General features: G+C 38.0%; 3 protein-coding genes across 6 annotated transcripts in view; 1 reads left to right on the forward strand and 2 right to left on the reverse strand.

Annotated features, from left to right (window-relative positions):
- On the reverse strand, window positions 1-18,059 carry aldh6a1 (aldehyde dehydrogenase 6 family, member A1). Its single transcript, XM_081347372.1, has 12 exons — window positions 17,886-18,059; window positions 17,247-17,291; window positions 15,727-15,801; window positions 14,935-15,096; window positions 14,601-14,679; window positions 12,191-12,493; window positions 11,969-12,090; window positions 9,469-9,658; window positions 6,894-7,075; window positions 5,184-5,363; window positions 1,709-1,807; window positions 1-629 (listed from the first exon to the last, which is right to left on the reverse strand). The coding sequence occupies exons 1-12, from the start codon at window positions 17,922-17,924 to the stop codon at window positions 525-527; spliced, it is 1,581 nt and encodes a 526-aa protein (XP_081203498.1). The 5' UTR covers window positions 17,925-18,059; the 3' UTR covers window positions 1-524.
- Window positions 17,230-23,258, forward strand: gstz1 (glutathione S-transferase zeta 1). 2 transcript variants are annotated; one of them, XM_081347373.1, is made up of 10 exons: window positions 17,230-17,307; window positions 18,718-18,762; window positions 19,112-19,163; window positions 19,247-19,314; window positions 19,631-19,711; window positions 19,796-19,921; window positions 20,393-20,468; window positions 21,132-21,184; window positions 21,530-21,579; window positions 23,055-23,229. In XM_081347373.1, the coding sequence occupies exons 2-10, from the start codon at window positions 18,733-18,735 to the stop codon at window positions 23,179-23,181; spliced, it is 663 nt and encodes a 220-aa protein (XP_081203499.1). In that variant the 5' UTR covers window positions 17,230-17,307; window positions 18,718-18,732; the 3' UTR covers window positions 23,182-23,229. The 2 variants fall into 2 exon arrangements, with proteins under 2 accessions (XP_081203499.1, XP_081203500.1); XM_081347374.1 differs by lacking the exons at window positions 17,230-17,307; window positions 18,718-18,762 and adding an exon at window positions 18,801-19,033 and having other exon boundaries at window positions 23,055-23,258.
- The window catches only part of LOC308679727 (kelch domain-containing protein 2), an 8,838-nt gene continuing 7,336 nt past the window's right edge, over window positions 23,145-24,646 (reverse strand). For all 3 annotated transcript variants that reach the window (XM_081347371.1, XM_081347370.1, XM_081347369.1), the window contains exon 13: window positions 23,145-23,966. In XM_081347371.1, coding sequence (XP_081203497.1) covers window positions 23,728-23,966 — 239 coding nt within the window. In that variant the 3' untranslated portion in view covers window positions 23,145-23,727. The remainder of the gene's footprint in view (window positions 23,967-24,646) is intronic.

Consider the following 24,646-nt stretch of genomic DNA (forward strand, 5'->3'; position numbering starts at 1 on the left):
TTCATTGTCTTTTTTTATTGAGGCGAACAGCCCAAAACAGTCTTCTATTCATCAACAGTTCAAAAATTGTGCACATTCATAACCAGAGATAATGCTAGTTGAACAGTTCAGAAAAGCCAGTTAGCTACAGATATTAGATATTGTTGCACTTAACCTTTTTTTGTAGACTTAATACAGCTTGTCAACACTCAAACTAAATTTAGTGTTGAATGTGGAGTCATTATCTTATGAAACATAGAAACTTCTGCTATATCAGGGTAAGAAACTGCCAACCATTTGACAGATGTAAGATGTTTTATACAATTAAAGAGCAAAATGAGCTACATTTATTTGATTTTTTTTTTAATTATCAAAGAGTGGAAGAAGAAAAAGAAAAATCACATTTTTTGGAATTATTTAACTACACAGAACATTTTAACAGTGAAAAGGTCAATTTATTTTGAAAATATCAATGTTCAGTAGTTAAAACTTGTAGTTTTGAAGATTTTGGGGGGCAGGGCGGAATTTATACAGGTGATCAACACTTAACGTCCCATTGTTGGCATTGTCACGGCAGGGGACTTCAGCGTAGCATCTTCTGCCTTCCACTGTGAGGTAACAGTTTTGATCTGTGTGTAGAACTGAATGCCCTGTGATGGAAAGAATACCAAAATACTTAAGACTAAACAATGACTCAAGATTAGTCATCTTTTTAATACCCTCCCAAAATGACAATGACATCACATGAGAAATGGCAGGTGGCTGGCAAACGTATGCTGGCGAAAGCAATAAACCACTTGTGTCAAAACATGTCAGTCAGTTTTATGACAAACTACAGCTGATGAAATTTTATCCCAAAACAAATTTTAAAGCCAAACTCTGGAGGCAAAACATGGTAAACCAAATGGACCATGTCAACATGTGAACAGATTTGAAATGGTTTATTTGACATCTGGGGAAGATATGACGTGACCAATCATTCTAAAATAATTTATTTTCCCAAGGCAGAAACAAATGTCAACTTCTCAATGTCTCTTTCAATTTGGCAATTATTTTGTTTTGTTTATTTTGTATAATTGAAATGAGTCTTTTCTGTGTTTTATTTAAAAAACTGTTTCTTGTCAAACGTTCTACTTTTCAACCATCTGATTAATTTAAAGGGGTTAAACGCATTGTTTGCGAATTGTCTGCTTGACTTCTGTCTGCTTTTTCCACACAAAAGTTTTAAAATTCCCGTCTTGGAAAGTATCCTAGTAAACATAGTTGGTTATGTCTTAAGTAAACATAAACAGTTGAGAAAGAAGACGCATGTGTAACAGTATCAGTATATTGGATCTATGCATTGTCTTAAAGTGACAGTGGCCTAATATACCTGTGCTTTAATGTTAATCATACAACGGACTCACTGCAAAAAAATTCATTCAATGCTTTTGACAATAACTTTTGTAACTTTAATAAGGATGCATCTTTATTTAATTATACAGTGAAGATTATGCAGTTATTTTACATTTGATTTAATTTCTGTACCTAATTTGTATCAAGTTAGATCTATCTGAAAAGCACAGATTATTTAATTAGCATCTTTGCTCTATGGTCTTTATTTGTGCTATTGCTTGTGGTTTAATTATTTGTTATTATTTTATTACAGATGGTTTACTTGACTTAGTGTTTGAAATGTATATCCAGTGTATATTATATAGTGTATATATATCCAGTGATGAATACTTACTTGCTTTCCATAGAAGTTCGTGTCCCCTCTGAAGGAGCCTCTGGAACCGGTGAATGAAAACATGGGCAGCGGGACGGGGATTGGTACATTAACTCCAATCTGTAAAAGGAGCAGCATATTAACACACGTCTCAGAGGTCAGCTGTGTTTGCCCTCTTGAGCAGTCATGTTCACTGCATCTCACATATCTGACACACTCACACCCTGATGACAGTTAAGACAACAGCGTACCCGTCAGACGCAAATGCATTTTTGTCTGCCGCAGAAAGCTGTATGCTTTCCTCACGTCGCTAGACACCATGTGGGAGTGACGGTTTGTAAATTCTATACATTACCTCTTGACGTTCGTCTCCCTACTCAATGTTAAATTAGAAATCTCACCATACAAGTATAGCTCCAACCTTTCCAGTGTGTACTGAAGAGCTTGCCTACTGCGCTTCAATGTCAATGTAGCAATTAAAGTCCAGAAATAGGAGTTTAACATAACTACAGTTTAAATGTAGTGTTAACCTTTACTAGATAGCAAGCGAAAACAGGATAATCATCCCAGTGGATTTCGTTTCTTTTTTCTGACATGGGTTTCTTCCACTATGAACATCTGCCTTGTGGATTGTAAAAATAACCCTAAACTTTCTTAAAAACCTGCTAACGTCTAACATGCTTGTTTCAAAGAATTGTAATTTTTTTTCTAAAAGTAAAGTAAATTCCCTCCACAGTGTAATTTCCAAAGTTTAATAGCTTTCTGTAATGGAAATGACATTTTTGGAACAAAATGGCCGACTCCTTTTTTTTTTGCTAATTTCATAGCCAGCCTTTTTCTGTATCCTGAATACACACAATCACAGACTCCTCAGCACAGACCCCTATGGCGAGCAATGAACCCACCATGCCAGGACCTGCTAGGACCACAACGTAGTTTCATCATGTTTACAGTCATTGATATGCTATTCGTCCACTACAGGCAAAACTGCAGCCCTGCCGGACAGACTACAACTCCCACCTAATGATGGCTTGCCGATATCTATCCACAATCTGACTTGTGACGAAGCCTGGAATCATAAATCACATCATGTTCGTTTATTTGGCCAGAGGAGAACTGGCCTCCTCCTGACTGAGCCTGGTTTCTCCAAAGGTTTTTTTTCCTCCATTTCGGTCACCTAATGGAGTTCCTAATGGGTTCCTTGCCACTGTCACCTCTGGCTTGCTTAGTTGAGGTTTAAACAACACCTAGGGTATGCTCACACTTGTAGTTCGGTTCGCTTGGTTTGTTTGGTCTGGACAAAAAAAACAAAAAACACAACAACATTCAGTTCTGGGCTACTTAACATTCACATTGGCATTTTAACACCGACCCTAAAGACATAGGGATATGTTCACATCCTGATTGGTTGGCTTTTATTATGTATATTTCGTGACAGAACTGACTGTGTTCTGGGCTAAATGCGCTCGTTGTATGTGCGTAGCCGACATATGATGGTATTTTGACCAGCTGAGAACTCGTGAAGAGCTTATAAAATGTGTAAAGGAGTCAAAACAGTGGCAGGAATCGCTCCATCACACTCACAAACGAAGATCTGCTGACGCGGTTCTGATGCCTGTACCGACTATGACGAGAAAAAACACGTATACTTGAGCATTCTGTCCTTTTTAGGGTCACATCTTGTGACATCATGTCCTATTTTTGGTTAGTTTACATGTCTTTAGTCCATGTTGCGTTCATATTTCAGTCGAACCGCATCAGAGTTGGTTTGGAAGTGGACGAGACCCATCTTTTCAGCGATGTCCGCTTGTTTGGTGGCACCAGGGTTCAGATGGCAGCGTTCACACTAATTCAAATGAACCGCACTAACAGTAATCGCACCAGGGTTCGTTGAAATCAAACCAAGCATGCCAAGTGTGAACACGCCCTTATAATATTCAGGTCATACTGCATTATCCATTTGACTGCACTGACAATACTGGATGAGAACAAAACTTGAACTGAATTGAGATGGACAATGAAACCACTGTTTTCTGCAGAGCTGCATTATAGCTGATTCGACTGATGAATTTTCCATTGAACTAAACTGAATCAACACTGAATAAATACATTACTGTCTTCCGTAGAGCTGCTTATTGCTGAATTGAACTTCTTTCATAATTGATGAACTTTAAATGGTTATTGACACATAAAAGTGCCTGAAGTTGAAGAAACACCCATGCACATCTTTGCTTTGGGAACAAGCTACTGTAGGGCTTCAACAACTGTGTACGGAAAGTGTGGAACAATCAGCTCATTCTATTGAAAGAGTTGACGAGGCAGTCGACACACAACTGAAAGCCACAATCATTTGTTTGTGTACCAGCTGAGAAAAGTAATGGATGCAGAGAATAACTAAACAAAACATTTTGTTTTTGGGATGGGGTGAGGCTGGAAACTGGCAGAGTTTTTTTTTTTTATGCGGTTGCACAATTTGAGCCTTCTGGCCGAAGGTGACTCGTGAGGGAGTGGACGGAGGGAAAAAAAGGCAAAAGGAGGTTCTTGTGTGAGGGGGATTGAGAGGCCAGCTCAGCACATGGCCCGTGCCGTGTACTCCAGCATGTGAATCGCAAACACACGGCATAGCGGCTCGCCACTGGCAAACAAACGGGGTAAAAGGGGGTTGTTTTTTGCATAATCAACAGGTTGCAAGGGATCCCTTTTGAGTTTAATTTCAGACTCAGACCTTTACCAGCTAAATATTTTGGCATAGTGCTGGTTTTAATAAAAAGCACATATTTGCTGTGAACTATTTGTAGTGTGCATGTTTTGTGGTAGCCGCTGTATTTTGTACATTTTAAAATATGTGGCAAACAAGGTAAGTTCAGGAAGGTTTTACATACATTTTTAAAAGAAGGCCTTGTGTTACTTATGGCAGTTAAAGAGACAACACTTGCATATGAAGCGGTCGAGGAGTGGCGCCAAGGGGATTTTACACATTTCATTTACTTCACATTCTAATATTTACTCTAGAGGTGTGTGCCTGGGACTCTTTACCTACAATGGTCTTGTCAAGAGGCTACTTGACATATGGAGGTGCCCGATACGACACAACTGAACATTAACATGTCTACACTGTCTATAAGGAGGGAGTTTTCCAGACGTCCAGAGGTCTCTCAAAGTTCTGACCCTTGCATGCACCCATCTCAGGTCACACAGATACCGTTTCAACAGTGTTAAACAGCACTATCATGGTGGAATAACTGTGTATATAATCAGATACTGATATACCACAATTCACAATTGCATTAATACAAGCATTCCCATTTCCTGCAGTCCAAAAAAAGAACCAGTTCAACCCAATAAGCATAAACTCTAAAACCAGAGTTTCACAATGGGATATCTCTTGTGTTTAGGCTGCAATCCAGTTGAGACAGTTTGATGCATCTCAATGTGTATCATAAACCCATTATTGAAAGAAATATTGAAATATTGTCAATATTGAAAGAAATCTCACCTGACCAACATCAACTTCATGGGTGTATTTACGAGCTGCGGCACCGTTGGTGGTAAAGATGGCAGTTCCGTTGCCATATGGGTTCTTATTGACCATTTTGATGGCTTCATCCAAGCTGTCAGCCCCCAGAACCACCAATACAGGTCCAAATATCTCCTCTGTATAGCACTTCATGTCAGGCTGAAATTGAGGTATCACAAACAGCAGGTGTATAACATTACATAGCCTTTGCATCCTATTGACATGTTCCAACTTCGTCCATATAATGAAAGTCAATAGCTGCGTTTCCACTGTCGGCCAAAAGCTATGAACATGGGGAATACCAGAGACCTCTTGAAGAACTTAGACAAAGCATATACGATTACAATCGTGCCTTTGGACTTAAAAAGCCTTAGAGTTGTTTTGTGCATTCCTTTGATCAAAAATAAATGGAAGCAGGTTTGACTGAATAAGTAGGCTATTGCGTGTCTCTTTTTATGTGCAATAATGATAAATGCAGTATAATTCAGCATGATTAATGTGCACAAATTAATAAATAACTGTCAATGTAACATTTTTATTGTAAATAATGGTAAAATACCAATGCTGGACTCTTCTGTCATGTAATTTTTTTTTTGTGATCTAGCTAGTTTTCAGTCAGCTAGCTACCCCATGCTGGTGAATTGGTGAGGTTGTGTAACGTTGTTCTACAGAGGCGTGTTAAGGGCCGGTTTTAGGGTAGCGCTGTGGGGCTACTGGCCTGACAGTGGATAACACAGCTTGATTTTGGCCTTGCGGCTCAAGGTTACTGGCCCTGCCCGGCACGTTGTTAGCCCTGGCTTGAACTGGCCTAATAGTGGAAAAGCGGTTAATATCTGCGTTTCCACTGTCACTTCCGGGGCTTGATCGGGCCTTACTCGAGGCCAACGGCCAGGATTTTCTGGCCCATCGAATACCTTGGGCCAAAGCGGGCCAGCTCGGGCTAGAGGAGTGGTTACGAACAGAGGCAGAGTCTGGCAGCGCCAGATGATTCTGTCAACATTAAAGACTTTTAAAATAATTTAACTCACTTTCACGTTTGAATGCCTTCTGTTTGTGATCCGATGTGGATTCTGATCACCGTATAAGGTAGAAATATTTATATGCGAATGTATATATATACTTTTGTGAAATAGACCTAACGGTAATTGAATTCTGTGTGACTAATGTGCAATTTTGACAAATTAATTCATTATGATCACTGTATCACTTTTTAAATTGTAAACCTGTGGTAAAGCTTCGATGCTTGGATTTAAAATATTCAAGTAAACAACAAAAATGGCAGCAAACGGTCGCTCTTATCATGTTTATTTTGCGATCACGCTGTTTCCAGTGATTTCTTTCTGATTCGTTTTCTGATAAAACTTCCATTTGTTGGTGAAAAGATGGGTTAGTGTGACATAGTCCCAGAGAGGTGTGTTACGGGCATCGCTGTGGGGCTTCTGGCCCCCGAGGCTATTAGATACAACACCCGTTTAAAGCCCTGGCTCGCACTGGCCCGACAGTGGAAACGCAGCTAATGAGGTCTAAAACGACTCAACCCCATTGAGTTTCATTGTATATATATATAAAAAAAAAAAAAACACACCAAGACATTCTGCACAATATCTTTTATGTTCCAAAGAAGAAAGGCATACAGGTTTGGAGCAACATGAATAAGTGGGATGAACATACGCAAATAGTGGTTCTTACCGTAACATTGCTAATGATGGTTGGTCCTACGAAGTTCCCGTTTTCGTAACCCTTGACCTTCACATTCCTGCCATCAAGCAGCAACTTGGCGCCCTCATCCACACCACTCTGAATAAGGCTGTTCACTCGCTCTTTGGCCTGAGGCGAGATGAGAGGTCCCACATCAGCTCCGGGCTGGTCACCTTACAGAAGAGAACATGGAAAATAACAGAAAAACATAATTAAGGAGTTTTTGCAAAACATACCCAAACCACAGCCATTTCTGATAATAATTAGATTTTTGTTAACATGTTTTTAGTCTTAACTGTCATCATATGTGGCACTTTGAAACGAAAGATGAATGATCACACTATTCATTACATAATGAATGGGCAGGAATCTGATGACCACAAAAACGTGTGAATTCATATGTTAACAATTCAGCGCCCAACCAAGATGCACTCATTTGCTGAATCATTACTGTAGTGAAGATGATTTAGGTGGATAGTTTGCAGAAAATGTTGCGGTTTCCCTTCCAAACAACAATTTACTTGGTTAACCAGAAGTGTAGACTTCCAAAATAATGGAGAAAGGGTTTCTGTGTCGTTTTGTTGGTTTTCGCTGAATAGATGGATGAAGAGGATGACTTTCCTTTAATTTGCCCTTTTTTTACTGGGTTATAACCAAAGGGACTGGCAAACACTGACATATCCATATACACTTGCACACGCATACATGCACACACATGAATAAACACACAGCCACACACACAATTTTAGATACCCTAAGGCCATTTGTCTTAGAGGGCTGTTTTAAGGTTTCAGAATAGCTGCTGCGGTTTAGTTCCTCTGATTACAAAACTTTTTTTTCAAACATTTGATCGGCCCATACTAATTTCTGGTGCCCTTTATACCACAAAATGTGCTTCATCTTTGTGGCATGACCAAGAAAAATAGTGCGTCTCTCCTCTGGGTGAGCTGAACATGTTTTAAGTTGTTCAGGGAGAGGTGTGGTCATGAAGGCATGGGTGGTCTACAAAAAGGCTAAAAAAGAGGGATAGAGCAAAAAAATCAGAGAAAAAAAACAAAAACAGTGAAACTGTGGAAGAGAGACTTTATTCAATGAATATCAGGAAAAAAATATTCTAAGGTGACATTTATGGTACTGTCTATCATAGGCCCTGTTTACACCTGGTATTAAGATGCGTTTTGGTTGATCGGATCACAAGTAGACGAGGGAGACACATACCCATTTACACCTGGTGTTTAAATCCGTCTTTTGTCCACTTTCAACCACTTCTGATTTCTTCAAGGAGAGGGTCTATGGGCGGGTAAATGTATGTGTTTTTTAAGATCTTTCGATCTAATGGGCGCAATAAGCTCATGCAATTTATTTTCGTTTCTGCTCTGACAGCCGCAAGACGACGCTGAACGCTATGAGTGTGTGTTAGAAATCAGGAATGGTGAGAGAACATTGTGCTTGGTATGTTTTTCGTCTTCAAACCAAATTTGGGTCTTCAGCCGACAAAGTTTAAATCCCGTCTGGCTAGCGCGCTTCCCATAATGTTTATGCATAAGGTCAGTAAGTAAGCATAAAGTAGGTATCTTTTGTGGCTGTTCAAACACATTCGACCAAATGAGCGTTTACAATATGAAAGCAATCCGGTCGAATGAGTTTTCGACTACCTCTGGAAGTGGTCAAAAGTGGACAAGCTTAAAACGTTTTTAGACCCCATTTACACCTGTAATCCTGGCTGGAAACGTAAAAAACGGAATTGGTCAATATTCATATCATGTATTCTAACTGGCACGAAAACTTTTTTTTTTAATTAAATTTTATATTATGGGACCCAACAGAACCACAGCCAATCAGAACAAATTTAATGTTTGCAACAAAATCTCATCGGTCCAAAATTATAAGTGACAAACCCTAGGTGGACAATCCTTTTGTCTATTTAGTTTTTTTCCGCATTCTGCTCTGCCTCACACACAGTTGAACATGCAAAACTTTCACATTTACATTCATTTTATCAGACACCGTTATCCAAAGCGGCTTACAAATGAGGAATACAACAAGTGATTCATCTTGAAGGGGCAATAAACATGAGAAATGCTAGTAATATGAAGTTTTGTTCAGAATAGTAAAAGCATAGAAGTAGAATTTGTTTTCTCCAGGATGCAGGTAAGTGCTCACGGAAGAGATGACCATTGTCAGGGATTCGGCTGTCAGGCTAGGGTTGGGAAGATCATTCCACAAGAAAGAGACCGAACGAAACCGTTCTTTCAAAGTAAACTCCACTGCACGTAAGCGCAAACGGACACATTCGGTGCATTCACCAAACCTAGTGGTATTCAATCATAGCAAGTGCAGTTGTCAGGCGGGATGCGGATAGCATGTGCAAACAGGACTATGCTGATGATGAAATTTACATCATGCGCACTGTTCCCAAATGCAGACAAGCAGAGTGGATTTTGGGCTTTATCGTGTTGTGTCTGATTAGGACACTGTGCTCCACGCCTAAATTGGGTGTCAGATTTGTGAGACATACTTGGGTACACCAGGATCAGAACTGAGGAATATAATAAAGCTCAAGTACCTGCATTGACACGGAGACTCTTTGCACGTTCAACTAGCTCAGGCAACCAGTTTTGGGCTTCTCCTATGAGGATTGCAGTGGAAAGTGCCATACATCTCTGACCTGCTGCTCCAAAAGCAGCACCGACCAACTGGTTGAGTGTGTTCTCTTTGTTGGCATCAGGCATCACCACACCGTGATTCTTTGCCCCCTGGTGGACAGAAGAAGCAGCTCTACAGCTTTATCAAAATACAAACTCTAGCACTAGCACAATTGGAAATGGGCAAAGTACAAGTGAGGGAAAAATGCAAAAAACACAGTTTACCATCTTGAATATCTATTAGATTGCAGTTTTGCAAATGAACGTGAATTTTACATTTGAATCTTATGCCAAAGAAATGAAAAGGATTGTGGTAGTGGAGGGGATTGTTATAGGGTTTCAAAAAAGGAAGTGTATCTGCAGTGATAAATCCAAGGCATCTGTAAACTGCTAACTTATACATTTCTACAGTTTAACTTAATTCACTGCTGTGCATCATCTGTGAGTCAGTCATGCTAATTGTGAAAAGTCTGAAAAAGGGGTAATCTAAAATTTCCTTCCCAAATTTTGAGTCAGACTAAAATTGCAGCCTCATTATAGAGGTTAGGAATGAACCAGAATGGTGAAGATTCATTTGTAACCAAACGCTGCCACCATCTGGCCATTCCAGTTGTGCTGAGATACAGCTGCTCGTGAAAGTTACACTGTTTATCGTCACACTACTAAATATTAGTTTATTAACATCACTGCTTTTAGTCAATTACTCCCCTCCCCTTCTTTTAATGAAAGAATCCTGGCCACTCTTTTCTATATAATGAAAACTATCAAGCTTCAAAAAGGGTGCAAAGATACAACAAAAAAATGGTCCATATGGCTTCATGCACTGCAATATATTCCAAGTTGTTATTGACTGACAAATTCTTCTCCAGTGGAACCAACCGATCATTTAGACCAGGGATGGGCAACTTCGGTCTGGCAGAGTTTAGTTTCAACCCTGATAAACTCTCACATGCCTGTAGCTTTCAGCTGTGTCCGAAATCACCCCCATACCAGTGTTCACCAATCTTGGTCCTTAGTTTAGCTCCAATCCCAATTAAACACACCTGAACCAGCTAATCAAGGTCTCACTAGGCATACTAGAAACTCTCAAACAGGTGTGTTGGAGCTGGTTGGAGCTAAACTCTGCAGGACAGCGGCCCTCCAGGACCGAGATTGGTGAACCCTGCCCTATACCCTTAATAAGGCACTATTTAAGGGGACAGCCATTTGTCGCGGTGTCCGAAACTGCGAATGGACGTTATCGAGTGCACTCATTCATTTACTCCCTCAAGTGGACTAAATTAGCAGAGTAATGTAGGGAATAGTGAATGAGGGTATAGGGGATGATTTCGAGCACAGCCCTTGATTAGCTTGTTCAGGTTTGTTTGATTTTAGCTAAACTCTGCAGGACAGTGGCCCTCCTGGACTGAAGTTGCCCATCCCTGATTTAGACGATAAAGACATATGTGAATAGGATGTGAATTTATTTTTCAACAAAATATTTGTTCATCATATTGGAAAGTGCGACCAGGATATTCTTAAAAAAAACTCACATTTCAGATTCCCTGGAAGTAACTAAGTAATATGGATTTGAAACAACATGGATTGAATTAAATTCATTAATTCCTTCATTATTATTTATTCATTGTAATGATGCATTCAGCAGTTTGGAATAAAACATTTCCGTACCATGCGTTCAAGAGAACAAAATTGTCACTTTCTGGGAAACTGGCGCAAAATATCTCTAATAAAACTGAACGTTGCTGCAATCGGTGAAGATACTGGCTCTATTTTCCTCCATCATCATAAATGGCTTGCGTCTCAGAGCGTGCAAACGAAATGCAATAGTCGCTGTCATGTTATCTTGCGTTCGGATGCTGGAGTTTGGGAATCCAGATGCTTTTGGGAGAGAATTAACCCAAATCATTCTGATGACAGACTTTGGCTCAGGAATTTCAGAATGATCAAATCAACACTTGAGATGCTGTACAATGAAACTGATCCGCTGGTTAGTCCAGTTATCCAATCACATCCACTGTTGAGGCAAAGTCACGCTTTTTTTTTTGTTGCGCATTGAGGGATTTATTTAGTAAATGTGTTTCCATCATAGTTTACACGCATGTCTTCTTATCGGATTTAAAAAAAAAAAAGTATCCGCCTCGAGTGAGAGTTTTTTATGTGCATCGTGGCGTTTCAATCCAGCATTTTTTATGCGATATCCCAAAATCCGCATAAAAATAGGTGGATGAAAACATAGCTTGTGTAATTTAACATAAAACCAATGAACTTAAAGAACCTAATGCTAGCTAAAGAACTACTGAATGCCTCTTTAAAGAAGTTAAGACTTTTGGAGAGGATGCTTGAGAATGGTTTTGTTGTTGCTAAATGACACATGCAGTATGGTTTTCTGTGAAATGCATTAACTTCATTTTCAAAACCAACCATGTTGCTCTGCACTCTCTTGCCATTTTTGGAGCCTCTCTCATAGATGTACTCGCCAGCCTGGTTGGAGCCGACGAAACTGATGGCTTTGATGGCGGGATGGTCACAGATGAAGTTCACAGCTATAAAAACACATGAAAAAAATTATAATTTAGTTATCTGCACACATAATCTAGATTATAATGCGGCCAAATTGTAATCCTTCTGCGCAGTTTTCTGTACCGTCATGCTGTCCGTGGATAATGTTTAATGTCCCATCTGGAGCGCCGGCGTCCTGCAGCAGTTTGGCCAGCAACATGGTGCAGCCAGGCACTCTCTCTGAGGGCTTCATTAAATAGGTGTTCCCGCACACCATGCCCATTGGGAACATCCACAGAGGAATCATGGCAGGGAAATTGAAGGGGGCGATACCGGCACATACGCCAATGGGCAACCGGTATGTGTACGTGTCCATGTCTTTAGTGATAGAGGGGAGGGTCTCACCCAGCATAAGAGATGTGATACTACAGGTGTGCTCCACCACCTCTGCAAGATCAACAAACAAATAGAGTAAATAATGTGAAGGCAGACAAACAAAATGTGCAAACAGATATGGGGCTAAAGGCTTTCTTTGGCCCTAACAGCCAACAACACCTCATCTATAGCACTAAAAATTAGGGCTGGGTTTTGACACAAATTTTACAATTCGATTCGATTTCGATTCACAAGCTTGCAATTCGATTCAATTTTGATTCCGATTCGATTCAATTCAATATTGATTTTGGATATCAGGTACAATACATGGCAAATTTTCTCAAGGAAAACAAATCTCTAAACTAATGCTGTAAACTATGGGAGTCAGTTGTAGCCTTCTATAATATTGAAGGTAAAAAATAACTGATTTGTAAACACTTAAATTAAACTTATTTATTTTAATAATAATAAAGTTATATGAAATATAAACATTTAAGTGGTGGCTGTCATAAAAACTTGACAGATTTATTCAAACATGCATTAAATATTGAAGAACATTAAAAATTATAATGAATATGTAATATGGTGCATATATTTAGTAAAATGCTCCTCTCTAGAGTTTTTCTAGCTGACTAACGAGTTTATGGTCACTGGATATGGTTTTTCTGAGGTAAATGTGACGTTACATGACATTGTTTACTAACGTCTTTCCACGGTTGAAACACTGATCGAACGATTCCATGAGACATGATACGAATTTCGATAAGTTGTACTCTATCTTTTAACACACTTTCAGATGCTCATTCATGTTTATTTCGCGCTGTAACTGGGATTATTAAGGCGGAAGAGAAGATCATGTGCTGCTGCTTCTCTTGAGCTGAGCTGCGCCAGAGCGATCTCACGCCACAGCGCCAAAACGGAAATTATGTTTTTGAATTTCGTAAGAAAATGGACATAATTTGAAATCTGAGACTTTGTTTCATATAGGCTATAGCACAAAGATTATTGCGATTTATTTGATGGGATGCACGCTACAATGTTCCATTCATTCATCAACTGAAAACAGGATGACTAGCCTAATCGATTCTTGGGATTTAAGAATCGATATCGTTTCGTAAAAATGAAAATCGATTAAAATCGAGAAATCGATATTTTTTTACCCAGCCCTACTAAAAATGGAATATCACAGGTTTTTTTCAACATTATGACTATTATGTCATGTGATATGTTGGTTTTATTTCTCAGTGTGTATAACAGAAAAAGAAGCATCTTTATAGTAAATTTACTTATGGTGGAAGCTTAGCAGGCAAACATCAGGAAGGTTTAGAAGCAGAAATGAGAAGCTTACACTAACGTTCAAAAGGTTTGGGGTTGGCAAACAATTATGCTTTTGAAAGAATTATCTTATGCTCCATCCAAAAATAAAGTATTAATTGTCCTTTGAGTTGGGATTGCTTTGTTAGACAGGGAAACTTCTTATGTATTACCAATATAATTCCTAATATCCCTATCATCTTGCAGAGTGAATCTTCAACCAGCTCCAAAACGAAGTTTCTAATAAATCCTGAAGACCTTGATTAGCTTGATTAGGTGTGTTTCATTAGGGTTGTTGGAGCCAGATGTGCATTCACACCATGTTGTAAATCGTAACTGTAAAAAGCCTTCACATGCTTGTAGAACTTGCAATTACAATGTGTAAACTCATCATTTTCTGAGAAATATGACTTGTACCACGTGGTGTAAAAACAAAACATTTTTTGATGTTTAGCGCATTTTGGCGTTTTCATCAAACATTTTTTTATGCAATATCCCAAAATGCACATAAAAATAGGTGGATGGAAACAGCTATTGACAATTAGGATCTGCAAGGATAACAAGCCGGTTACTGGTCATGACAGGAGTTAAAAGACTGGACATATCTGGACACACTCAGTGTATTCCATCACACATTTGCAGTGCTTAAGCCTCCTTCATAAGGCTGTTCACTGTAAACGCATCATGTTTGCTTAACATATCATAAAGGATGAGTCAAAATGATTGTCTGTAGTGGCTGCGGTATGGTCATTAGGTTGAAAATAACACCCAATATTCCTTTAAATGTTCTATAGACTTAACTAAAACATTCAGACAGGAATTAACGAACAGAGATTTTACTCAAGAATTGCCACAAGAGACTCACGCAGTCCTCTGAACACATCGCCCTCAGCATCAGCCAGGGTTTTACCCTGCTCCAGGGTTATCAACTTGGCCAGCTCTTTCTGAAACACAAATCAAATCACATATTATACATTTAGCAGGCAGTAGGGCAGAACGATTAATCAAAATAATAATCACAATCACCTCTTTTTCAAAGCTCCATATTTCAATTATTCACATTACAAATCAATAAAGGACTATTAATTGCCACTATCAGTAACCATTTGCATAATTATATTAAATTATAATCCAGTTACTGAAAACAGAACTGGAAATAATCAAATCAAAGGGGTTGAGGTTGAGCAGCAGTCACTTACAATATTGTCTTTAATGAGCTGCTGATAGCGAAGGAAGATCTGCTGGCGGGCCAGGATGGACGTTTCGGACCAGGTGTGGTACGCCCGTGAGCACGAGTCCGCGGCGGCCAACATCTCCTCTTGTGTGGCCTTAGGCACTCGACCAATGACCTCGTTGGTGGCCTGAGGCGAGCACGAGCATTATAATTCAATCACAGAGACAATGCATCTATAAATGATGGTTTGTGCCCATTTTTCTGCAAAGTGCTGATACAGTAGGTCATTCTGCTTGGTTACAAAGGTTGTGCTTTCTTGCTGTTACAAACATTAACATAACACTGAAAAACAACTATTTCTAACACGAGATTCACTCATTCATAGCAATCGAATTATACAAGAATTATATCTAAAAAAAAACTGCTCTAATGAGATATTATTCAGAGTTTCTAGAATATAGAGTGTAAATGCAAAAAAGCAATTATTATTAGCATCTGTTTTCTACTGTGTAAAGCAGATTAGACCAAAGCTCAAGCCCTATTGTGGTAATACTCAGTGAATACTCCTTTTCAAAACCATGAAAACACCAAACAATATGAGTGAATCTGTAGTATATACTGACTGCTGGTATAAGTAAGTAGTGCAGGTGCATGTAGTTTAGTCACATGTGATTAAAACACATTCATCTAATAGGTTTTAACTTGGCCTAAGTGTGCTCGAAGAATGTAATCCATTAAACTGGTGTAGTACATTATCTCTTCCAGTGTAAATTCAGCAAAAGCATTAGATGTCTCTGCTAGTACAGTATGAACTTACAGGATTGTGAATGTCCAACCATTCTGGACTCTTGGATTCTACAAATTTCCCATCAATGAACAACTTGGTGGTAGGCTGAGGAAGGACACAGAGAAAAGTATGTGTAAAAAGCAAACATAAAACACAACTTATAAAAACAAAAACATAGTTATAACGATAATGGTTTGATGCAGAAACACTAGTATATTTTGCTTGTTTTTTTTAAGTGAGAGATGAGGAAATAGCTTAAGGCTGGAATACACTACATGACTTTTGACTCATTTTGGGTAACACTATTTCGATGGACCACTTTAGACATTCTACAAACTATCAGTACCTTTGCATCTACATGTCATCTAGCAGTCATTAGAGTATTAATAGACTGTCTGCTTAATATCTGCTAACTCTTTATTTTGATGCTCACCAACAGACATTACACTCACTATAAATAACTTTGCAACTACATATTCTACTAACCCGAACCTAACAGCATACTAATACTCTAATTAGAGTTAGCTGACATGTAGTTGCAAATTACTTTCATTAGTAGAATGTCTAAAGTGGACCATCGAAATAAAGTGGAACCAATTTCTATCCTGATTTATTTACAGTCTGGAGGACTTGATGCTAGTTGCTGAAAGTCAGAGTCAGTCTACAGATCTGAGTTAAATGATTTCACAGGTAATCGCTCAGACTTCGACTTTATAACTTCAGACTATGATTCCATCCAGCCGGAGGATATCAAACATTTTGATATTTGAAGCGGATGTTAGAATTTATTGTTTTCATTTGTCATGCATCTCCAAGCAACGAAACGCATGAGTTTGTTTTGAACGTCTTCAAAGTCTGGAGTGTGTGATCCTCAGTCGTCCAGTTTTTCTCTGTAATCATTTACAGCAAGTGTATGATGCCTAGTGTTTTAAAATCTTTTCACGTTATCTACACTCTTAGAAATAAAGGTTCTTTATTGGCACTGACATCCACAAAAACAAAATGTTCTTTATAGTGGCAAAAAAAAATGTTTTTAGATTTTTTTAAATGTTCTTCACCCTAATTTTTTTCTTCTTCTATTGCATTACAATAAAATACCCTTTTGGAAACATTATTTTTAAGAGTGTACTGTAGTGTATTCCAGCCTTTACACATAATAAGACTACTGTAGTGTTATTCCTCTCAATAGAGGGAAATAAAAGTCTAGAATGAAAGACTGATTTCTCAAGTCACTGTCAGATCTGAGTCGTACAGTGTTCGTTGGTTCAAGGTTCAGTACAAGTGTGGTGGTCTTCTAAAATGATGAGGCAAAGTTTACATTGTCTACAGGTTAATGGCTTATCGAACACTAATATAGGTTGAAGACCTAGAACGATAAGATATATGAGCAATATTTCCACAATCAAATTGCCTGCTTGGCTCTCATGGTCGCTACTTTTTAGACTGCAATGCATTTGACATATTAGACAACCGTTCTATTAATCCACTTGTTTCTTTTGAGCCCAAACACCCTTTGCACAGATATGTGCTCACATACCCAATGAACTCACCACAGAGGAGGAGGAGTAGCACATGCGTCCCATCTGAAGAGGAACCTGCAGAACAGTACAGGTATTTCATTCATTTACACTATTGTCTCTGGGAAGATAACTTCATTTGATAATGTCAGTCAGTTTATTAAACCTCATATACAGTAAAACTCTTACACTTAACCTGATTCATAGAAAGCACAGATCAGCATTGAAATAAAACGAATGGGTTATGTAGCTTTTAATCAAAGTGTATAATGTGCAAATATCTCTCTTTAAATACAGAGAAGCTGCTTTTCTGATTGCAGCAAATATGATTGATTTAGACTCACTGTAGCTCAAACTTAAACAATAATTAATGCATGAAGTCAAATGCTTTCTAGAACTGTGATAACACGAGTAGCACTATAGCATATGCACAAAAGACCAAGTGAACTGTTGCAAAATTATATTATTTGATAAGAATAAAGGCCATAACTTTGTGGCGATTAGGCGACAAACTTCTTGCCATTTTTAGTGTATTATATATAGAACTGGTTTCAGGGAGGCTACAAAGTATCTGCTCGTGGTGTTTGACCGCTAAGTTGATGTTGCGTAACGTCAAACTCATATTACTTGCATGGTTGTAAAAACAAATGCAATGCTTTTTGTGTTTCTTACCCTCTTCTTTACAACGGAACGCATTAAGGTCGCTGCCATGATGGAATTCGTAGATTAATTTTGTATTCACCCCCCTAATGTGCGTCCAACCCCCGCCAGAGGACGTGTCGTGCACCGCCGAGACCTGCAGCCTGCAGAGGAATCGCCTTTCCTACTGTCACTTTAAGAATGGGCGGGACATAGTCTTCAAATAGCCAATTATATGCCGAATCCAAATACTCCCCCCAAATTCATCAAATCTATTGGTTAGACGTGTAAGAGGATGCACCAATAGCAGTGCGCGTTTGTTGAGAGGCGTTTCTTTGATGACGCAGACAAAGCTCATAGGCTAGAGCTCTGTTGACTAGAAAGTGATAGGGTATTAAACCTGTCAGTTAATTGCATAAAAGAAAGACATGTGACACATTTACGTGATTTGACAATTTTTTTTAACTACGTTATTTTTATTCTTCATTTTTGATACATTTTATTTACTCCACGCCATTTTGCTCGATGAAGTGTTTTCTATTCTGAGGGCAAAATCAAATAAATGCATTGTTTTAAACTACAATGTGCATCGAGGAGTCTGAATCGTTTTAGGATTCGGTTCGTTCGAACGGTTAATTTTTTATATTTAAAAACGATTTACTTGAGCAATGCAGCGCGGCATTTTTAATATATTTTATAGGAATGATTCCAAAAATCGTTAACAGTAAAAAAAAAATAATTCATCCTAAACGGTCCACGAATCGGTCAGAATGAATCCTGAAAAAGAATCGGTTCATAAGAAGGACCGTTTGTGAACCCACCCAGCATCAATAAATGATTCTCAAACAAAGTCCTTTCTTTTCAGGGACCAACAATCTAAATGAGTGCATCAGCTGCACGTGCAATCAAGGTAAACGCACAAATCCCGTATGCTTGCATGAACATTGCAGAGATGATAATGTTGGGAGATGGGAGATGATAGACATCTAAACGCACACACATTTCCAGATGTCTTCCGAAGTCCATTGAAGTTGCTGCTTAGTCACTAAAACCTCAGCCAGGAGGAGGATTTTTGGTGCTGCATCTCATTGGTTGACCAAGTAGTAGTAGTTTTTTCTTGCATAGTTTCAGTAGTTGCAGAACTGATATACTGTATGAATACCATGGAGACACAAGTGAAGGTTTAAATATGTTGTTGCTTATCTTCAATGAATTTATTGTTTATAATGCATTATTTGACTGCTGTTTTTTTGTTCTAGCCTGTTCTTTATGGATACTATAGGAGTTCTTGCTCTTGGAGAGTACGGATAGGTGAGTCTTGAAGACATCAGTTAATTCTATTACTGCATATTTCAAATGTTAGTTTACTCTAATGTGTTTTTAAATATTCCTAGCGTTTGCATTGAAAGGCATTGAATATGAGCAAAAACCAGTAAATCTCATCAAGGATGGTGGACAACAGGTATACTGCAGAAATCTCTGCTCTAGATTGTTAATATTTATCTAGCGTTATCTATACAGGGGCTTTCAAACTGGGGTCCGGGGACCGAAGAGTGCTAGGTGGTCCGTGGAGAATTTAGAGAAAAATGTAATGTATAAAAAAATATTAAAATAACTAAATATATTCAAATGAAGAAATTAAATTTAAATAAATAATACAAATTAGATTAATATAGATATGCTGGTCCTTGGCCTCTAAAAGATTGAAAGCCTCTGATTTATAACATTACATGTTGGCACTAACTCAATTCTCTTAACTGAGTAATCTTCTTCACAAGCTCACAGATCAGTTTAAGGCAATAAATCCAATGCAGCAAGTTCCCGCAGTCACCATCGATGGCATCACGTTGTCTCAGTCGGTGAGAACATGGCTTCTCCTGCTTTGTAGCACACAGAAATGATATGATTTTATGTTAACATTGATTTGTTATTTAACAACACAGTTGGCCATTATCCAGTACATTGAGGAAACTCGGCCAACACCCCGCCTCCTGCCTGCAGACCCAAAGCAGCGAGCTCACGTCCGCATCATTTGTGACATCATCGCATCAGGGATCCAGCCCCTCCAGGTGAGTGAGAGACATGACATCATGAAATGGACGTGTTTCTTCCCTATTGTGAAGTATATCTGAGTGAAACGGCTTTTTGAACAAGAAAAAATGTAGGGCGGGGCTTGATTTTGTTCATTTTGATTGGATGGTTGTGGTTTGTTATTGCTGTGATGTCATATGAGTGACAGGTTGATCCCGCCCTCATGCCAGTAAACGTGTCATCAGAGAACAGAAGAGATGCTGCAAGAGGGAGGGGAAGTTATTTTGATTATGATTATGAGGGTACATGAATTAAAAAAAATAACGACGTGGTTGGATAAATCATTCATTATAAATACCGTAATATTCCTTTGAAAAATAAGAATGGTCCAATCACATAGAAAAGTTAACACTTCTCCTCTACAAGCGAATATTGCGTCAGTGCTTTATTTAGAAAATGTCAGTCAAACATTAACAAAACCCTTTATTTTTAATGATGCTATATTTCAGAATCTCTATGTGATCCAGAAAATTGGAGCAGAGAAGGTACAGTGGGCTCAACATTTCATCAACCGAGGATTCGAGGGTGAGTTTTTTCATGAAGGACTTTTAAATGCAGTGACATCTTCTTGCTGTCATATAAACCGTCAGGGGCCTGTACCATGATGGTAGCTGAACAAACTCAGGGTTGCAGGATTAGTTTCGAGTTGACAAAACCAAACCAATCCAACCAGGCTTTGTTGGTACCATGATGCTGATCATCAACTTTCTTTGTCAACTCAGGCTTGAAGTTTAGTAGTTTAGGTGTGACATCAGTAGCGAACAGCCAATCACATGCTGAGAAAGAGTGAAACTCATCCAAAACTCATTGAAATTAATTTCTCGCGACAATTGTCTTTAAAAATAATTTGCTATGTAGTGATCTTTAATTTGGAGTGACTATTGCATCAGACATGTGTCACTTTGCTCACAGCTGATTGGTCCAAGTTCATTTTGCAACCTCTTACCTGGAACATCACCTGACCCGGACCAGGTTAGGCGTGAAGCGCGAGATACTATGGCGATGAACACTGCTAAAAGCCAAACCACTTTCATGGTGCCTAAAACCCAGGGTTGGCGCAAACTAAAGTGAAACACACCTGGCTAGCCACTTAAACCGGCTTCATGGTACAGGCTCCAGGTTATTTGTTTTTATCTTTGATCCAATTACTCTCCTAACATGCTAACTAATTGCTTTAATTATTTGAAGCTCTGGAGCCTATCCTGAAGCAGACAGCAGGAAAATACTGTGTGGGTGATGAGGTAATAATACTTTACCAAATGTAATCAAAAGAAATCGCAGTATATGATATATTCAAATCTTTGGGGTTGGTAAGATTTTTAATGTTTTTGTAATAAGTCTCTTATGCTCTCCAAGGCTGCATTTATTTGATTAAAACTACTGTAAAATCCATAATATTGTGACATTATTACAATTTAAAATACCTGTTTTCTGTTTTAATGTTTAAATATAATTTTTCCTTGCTGAATCAAAGTATTATTATTATTATTTTTTAATCTTACAGACCCCACACTTTTAAACAGTGATGAATGAGAATTATAAATTCAACTTATATTCATGGTGTTATTACACTATTCATCCTCTAGATATCCATGGCAGATATTTGTCTTGTGCCTCAAGTCTACAACGCTGAGAGGTAAGACACGTCTCTTTAAAGCTAACATTATAACATATATATGTGCAGCGGTCAGGTTCCGGAAGTAAAAACTCCATTCAGTCTCTCCATAGGGAAAATTATTTTTAATGATAAATGATAAACCTTTAAAGACAGCCCTACTGTAAGCTACTATTTGCTTCTGTTGAAGCTGTTAGCCTGCATTATTTCAACTTAGTTTTACAATAATCATGTTTAAGAGCAGATTAGCTTGTTTAACAGCAGAATACTACATTAACCATGAAGCTGTACAGAAAATTCCTCCAATCAGACAGTTGAAACAAGCAAAACGTACCAAAAGAAATCTTTCCCATGAAGCACTGCGAAAGAATGATGTAACCTCTTTAAAACAGTCTTCCTACGCTCTCAAAACACTTATATTTACAAATAAACAAATATTTGAATATATATACTGTATACATATTTTGCGATAAACGTAAAATATATTGTGTGTGCGTATATATATATATATATATATATATATATATATATATATATATATATATATATATATATATATATATATATATATATATATATAGTGGCATTCTGAAATATGGCAAACTTTGATTTTTTTTATAAATCAAACATCAGTTCATGTCCCAGTTACATTGAATGTTGTCAAATTTTCCTGGTTAAACATTACATTCAAAAAGAGACCAAATACAATTCTGTTTTGTATTTTTACATTGACAATGTTATTAATGTTCTATTTATTAAAACCAAGTATAAATCTCAAGTTAGTGTTTTTAAGCATTATTACATCTAAAATAATAACTAGAGGCAGTAACAATTTAAACATTTTATTTGTGAACTGATGTGCAAGTCAACTTGTGTTCATCGGTCATCTAGCTCAGTAAACACTGCTCACAGGCGAAGATGAAACTTTAATTTCACCCAGCGGATTGATCATTAAGAAAACCCCACAGTAATCATGTTTTTAGTCCATTTCAAGTTTGATTTTGATGTGATATCACTGCTATTTTTGCAGTGGTTTACTTGCCTTTTAATTAGTCTTTTCATTAACACCGTATTGTTATATATGCATGGTTTTATTTCAATCCATTTATTTGAGGCACTGCCTCCCTTGCCTCATTTTTAATTGAGAAGTGTTATATTTCTCCATCGTTTTTAATTCGATTATGCGGTTCACAATGCTTCATGGGATTGTAGTTCTTTACCTCACTAAAGCTGTTAAAACTATTGTACCCGTCGTCTTATCCAATTTTCAATTTTTTGTTGTTGCTTCATATCAAAGTGTGTAATGTTTCTTATTCAACTCGTAGCTGCTGGACTTGGATCATGGCTTATAGCGCTTTATCGAAGATTTTTTTTTTAATTCCTATGGGAAAAAAATACTTCCTGGACCAATGCCACTAAAAAAAGTGGACGGCCGCTGTTACACTTTAGACTTTAGCTAAACACAAACATTAAATGTAAATTCTACCATCCTTTAGGTTCAAGGTGGATATGTCCCAGTTCCCTACTATCAGACGATTAAACCAGACCTTAATTGAGATCGATGCTTTCAAAGCCAGTCATCCATCACGTCAGCCTGATACGCCTGATGATGTGCAGGCATAACTTTCTAATGATCCATGCTGAAATCAATAAATTGCTTTAATAAACAGTTGTGAGACTCTTCATTAAAAAGTTAAGACAGTTCAGATTCTTTTTTTCGCAAAGTACTGCATTTATTGCTTTGGTGAAAAGTCTAGATTTGCTTTTAGTAACTTTCAGACATCCATGAACAAGAGATGAGCTGTACATGCCAGTGACTTAAAGGAAAATGTGCGAGTACAACGTCAAACGTACAAAAATACAAACGTGAAAACGTGTAAAATACGTGCAAACCAAGAGAAAACATTTATTGCACAAAAATACATTGAGTCTCTGAATGTACTAAATACAAATCTGAACTACACATGTAAGTGAGTGAAGCCTTTGCTTGCTTTGAAGGAGATTATAAAAACAGTAGCTGTAAAACAGCTGTTCATGCTAAAACTGCAACAATGCAACGTTTAAAAAAAACAAACGATAAAAGTGCTTCTTATATTCCAATTTTTTACATTTTCCTGTAAAACCCTACATTCATTTCTTAGACGGAAAAAAATCCTGTAGTCCCTGATCCTAAACACGGAGTTCAACCGTGCATTTAACGGTGTCATTATAAAATGTTCCTGAACAGTCGGACCCTCCAAACACTAGGATGTTACACTGGAGAGAGAGACGGTTGCCATGACGCCGATCCCTCGCATCCCTCGGGTCTGAAGATAAAGCCTTCGTACAAGCCAGGCTTATCAGACTGTGGCCTGCGCGAGGCTTAGAGCAAAGCAATGGGGACACCACTGATGTCCAGGAGCTGGTATCTGCAAACACGCATCCGTTTAGATCAAACCTGTCAGACTAATAACGGCAAAGCCTTGTAAAGAACCAATCAATGATTCGGGACATTTGGTGCATGTCTGTTAGCTTTGAGACCATCTATATCAGGGGTATTCAATTAAAGTTACAAGAGGTCCGGCGGAGCTCTGGACAATACTTAAAAAAAATAGAAAAATTATATATATATATATATATAACAACTCATGTTGTTCCAACCTGTGGAACACAAATTAAGATATTTTTGATGAAATCTGAGAGCTGGATCACTCCTCCATAGGCTTCTATGGGATCGAAACTTGCCGGACCAGAAAAGTTAGTAAAGACATCGTTAAAGCTGTCATCATCAGCATAATTTTAAAACCAATTCACAAGTTGGTTGGTACTTTTAGGTATTTAAACATTAATTAGATATACACTGCCCAGCCTAAAAAAAGTCGCTGTTTGGATTTAAATATGCAAATACTTCAGTCTATAATTGGATCAGTATTGCAGTGATTATTATGTTTCTAGCATGTTATATGTTTGCCAACAATTCTTCCAACCCTAATTGATGGAGTGTGTAGCTTTTCATTTCTTAAACAACCAGGTATGAATACACATCATGGCCATATTCCAGGATGACAATGTCAAGGTTCATCAGGCTCAAATTGTGAAAGAATGGTTG

Source organism: Scardinius erythrophthalmus, assembly GCF_964197995.2.
Source record: "Scardinius erythrophthalmus genome assembly, chromosome: 19".
NCBI lineage: Eukaryota > Metazoa > Chordata > Actinopteri > Cypriniformes > Leuciscidae > Scardinius > Scardinius erythrophthalmus.

Bases quoted from the DNA above. Each gene is read 5' to 3' on its own strand.
- aldh6a1 (XM_081347372.1), bottom strand. From the start codon at position 17,924: ATGGCAGCGACCTTAATGCGTTCCGTTGTAAAGAAGAGG. The intron at 7,076-9,468 runs GTACTTGAGCTT...CTCTTCTGTAAG, and splicing joins GAGTCTCCGTGTCAATGCAG to GTGACCAGCCCGGAGCTGAT. The intron at 630-1,708 runs GTAAGTATTCAT...TTTCCATCACAG, and splicing joins CGAACTTCTATGGAAAGCAA to GGCATTCAGTTCTACACACA.
- gstz1 (XM_081347373.1), top strand. From the start codon at position 18,733: ATGAGTGCATCAGCTGCACGTGCAATCAAG. The intron at 19,164-19,246 runs GTGAGTCTTGAA...AAATATTCCTAG, and splicing joins CTCTTGGAGAGTACGGATAG to CGTTTGCATTGAAAGGCATT. The intron at 19,922-20,392 runs GTGAGTGAGAGA...GCTATATTTCAG, and splicing joins CAGGGATCCAGCCCCTCCAG to AATCTCTATGTGATCCAGAA.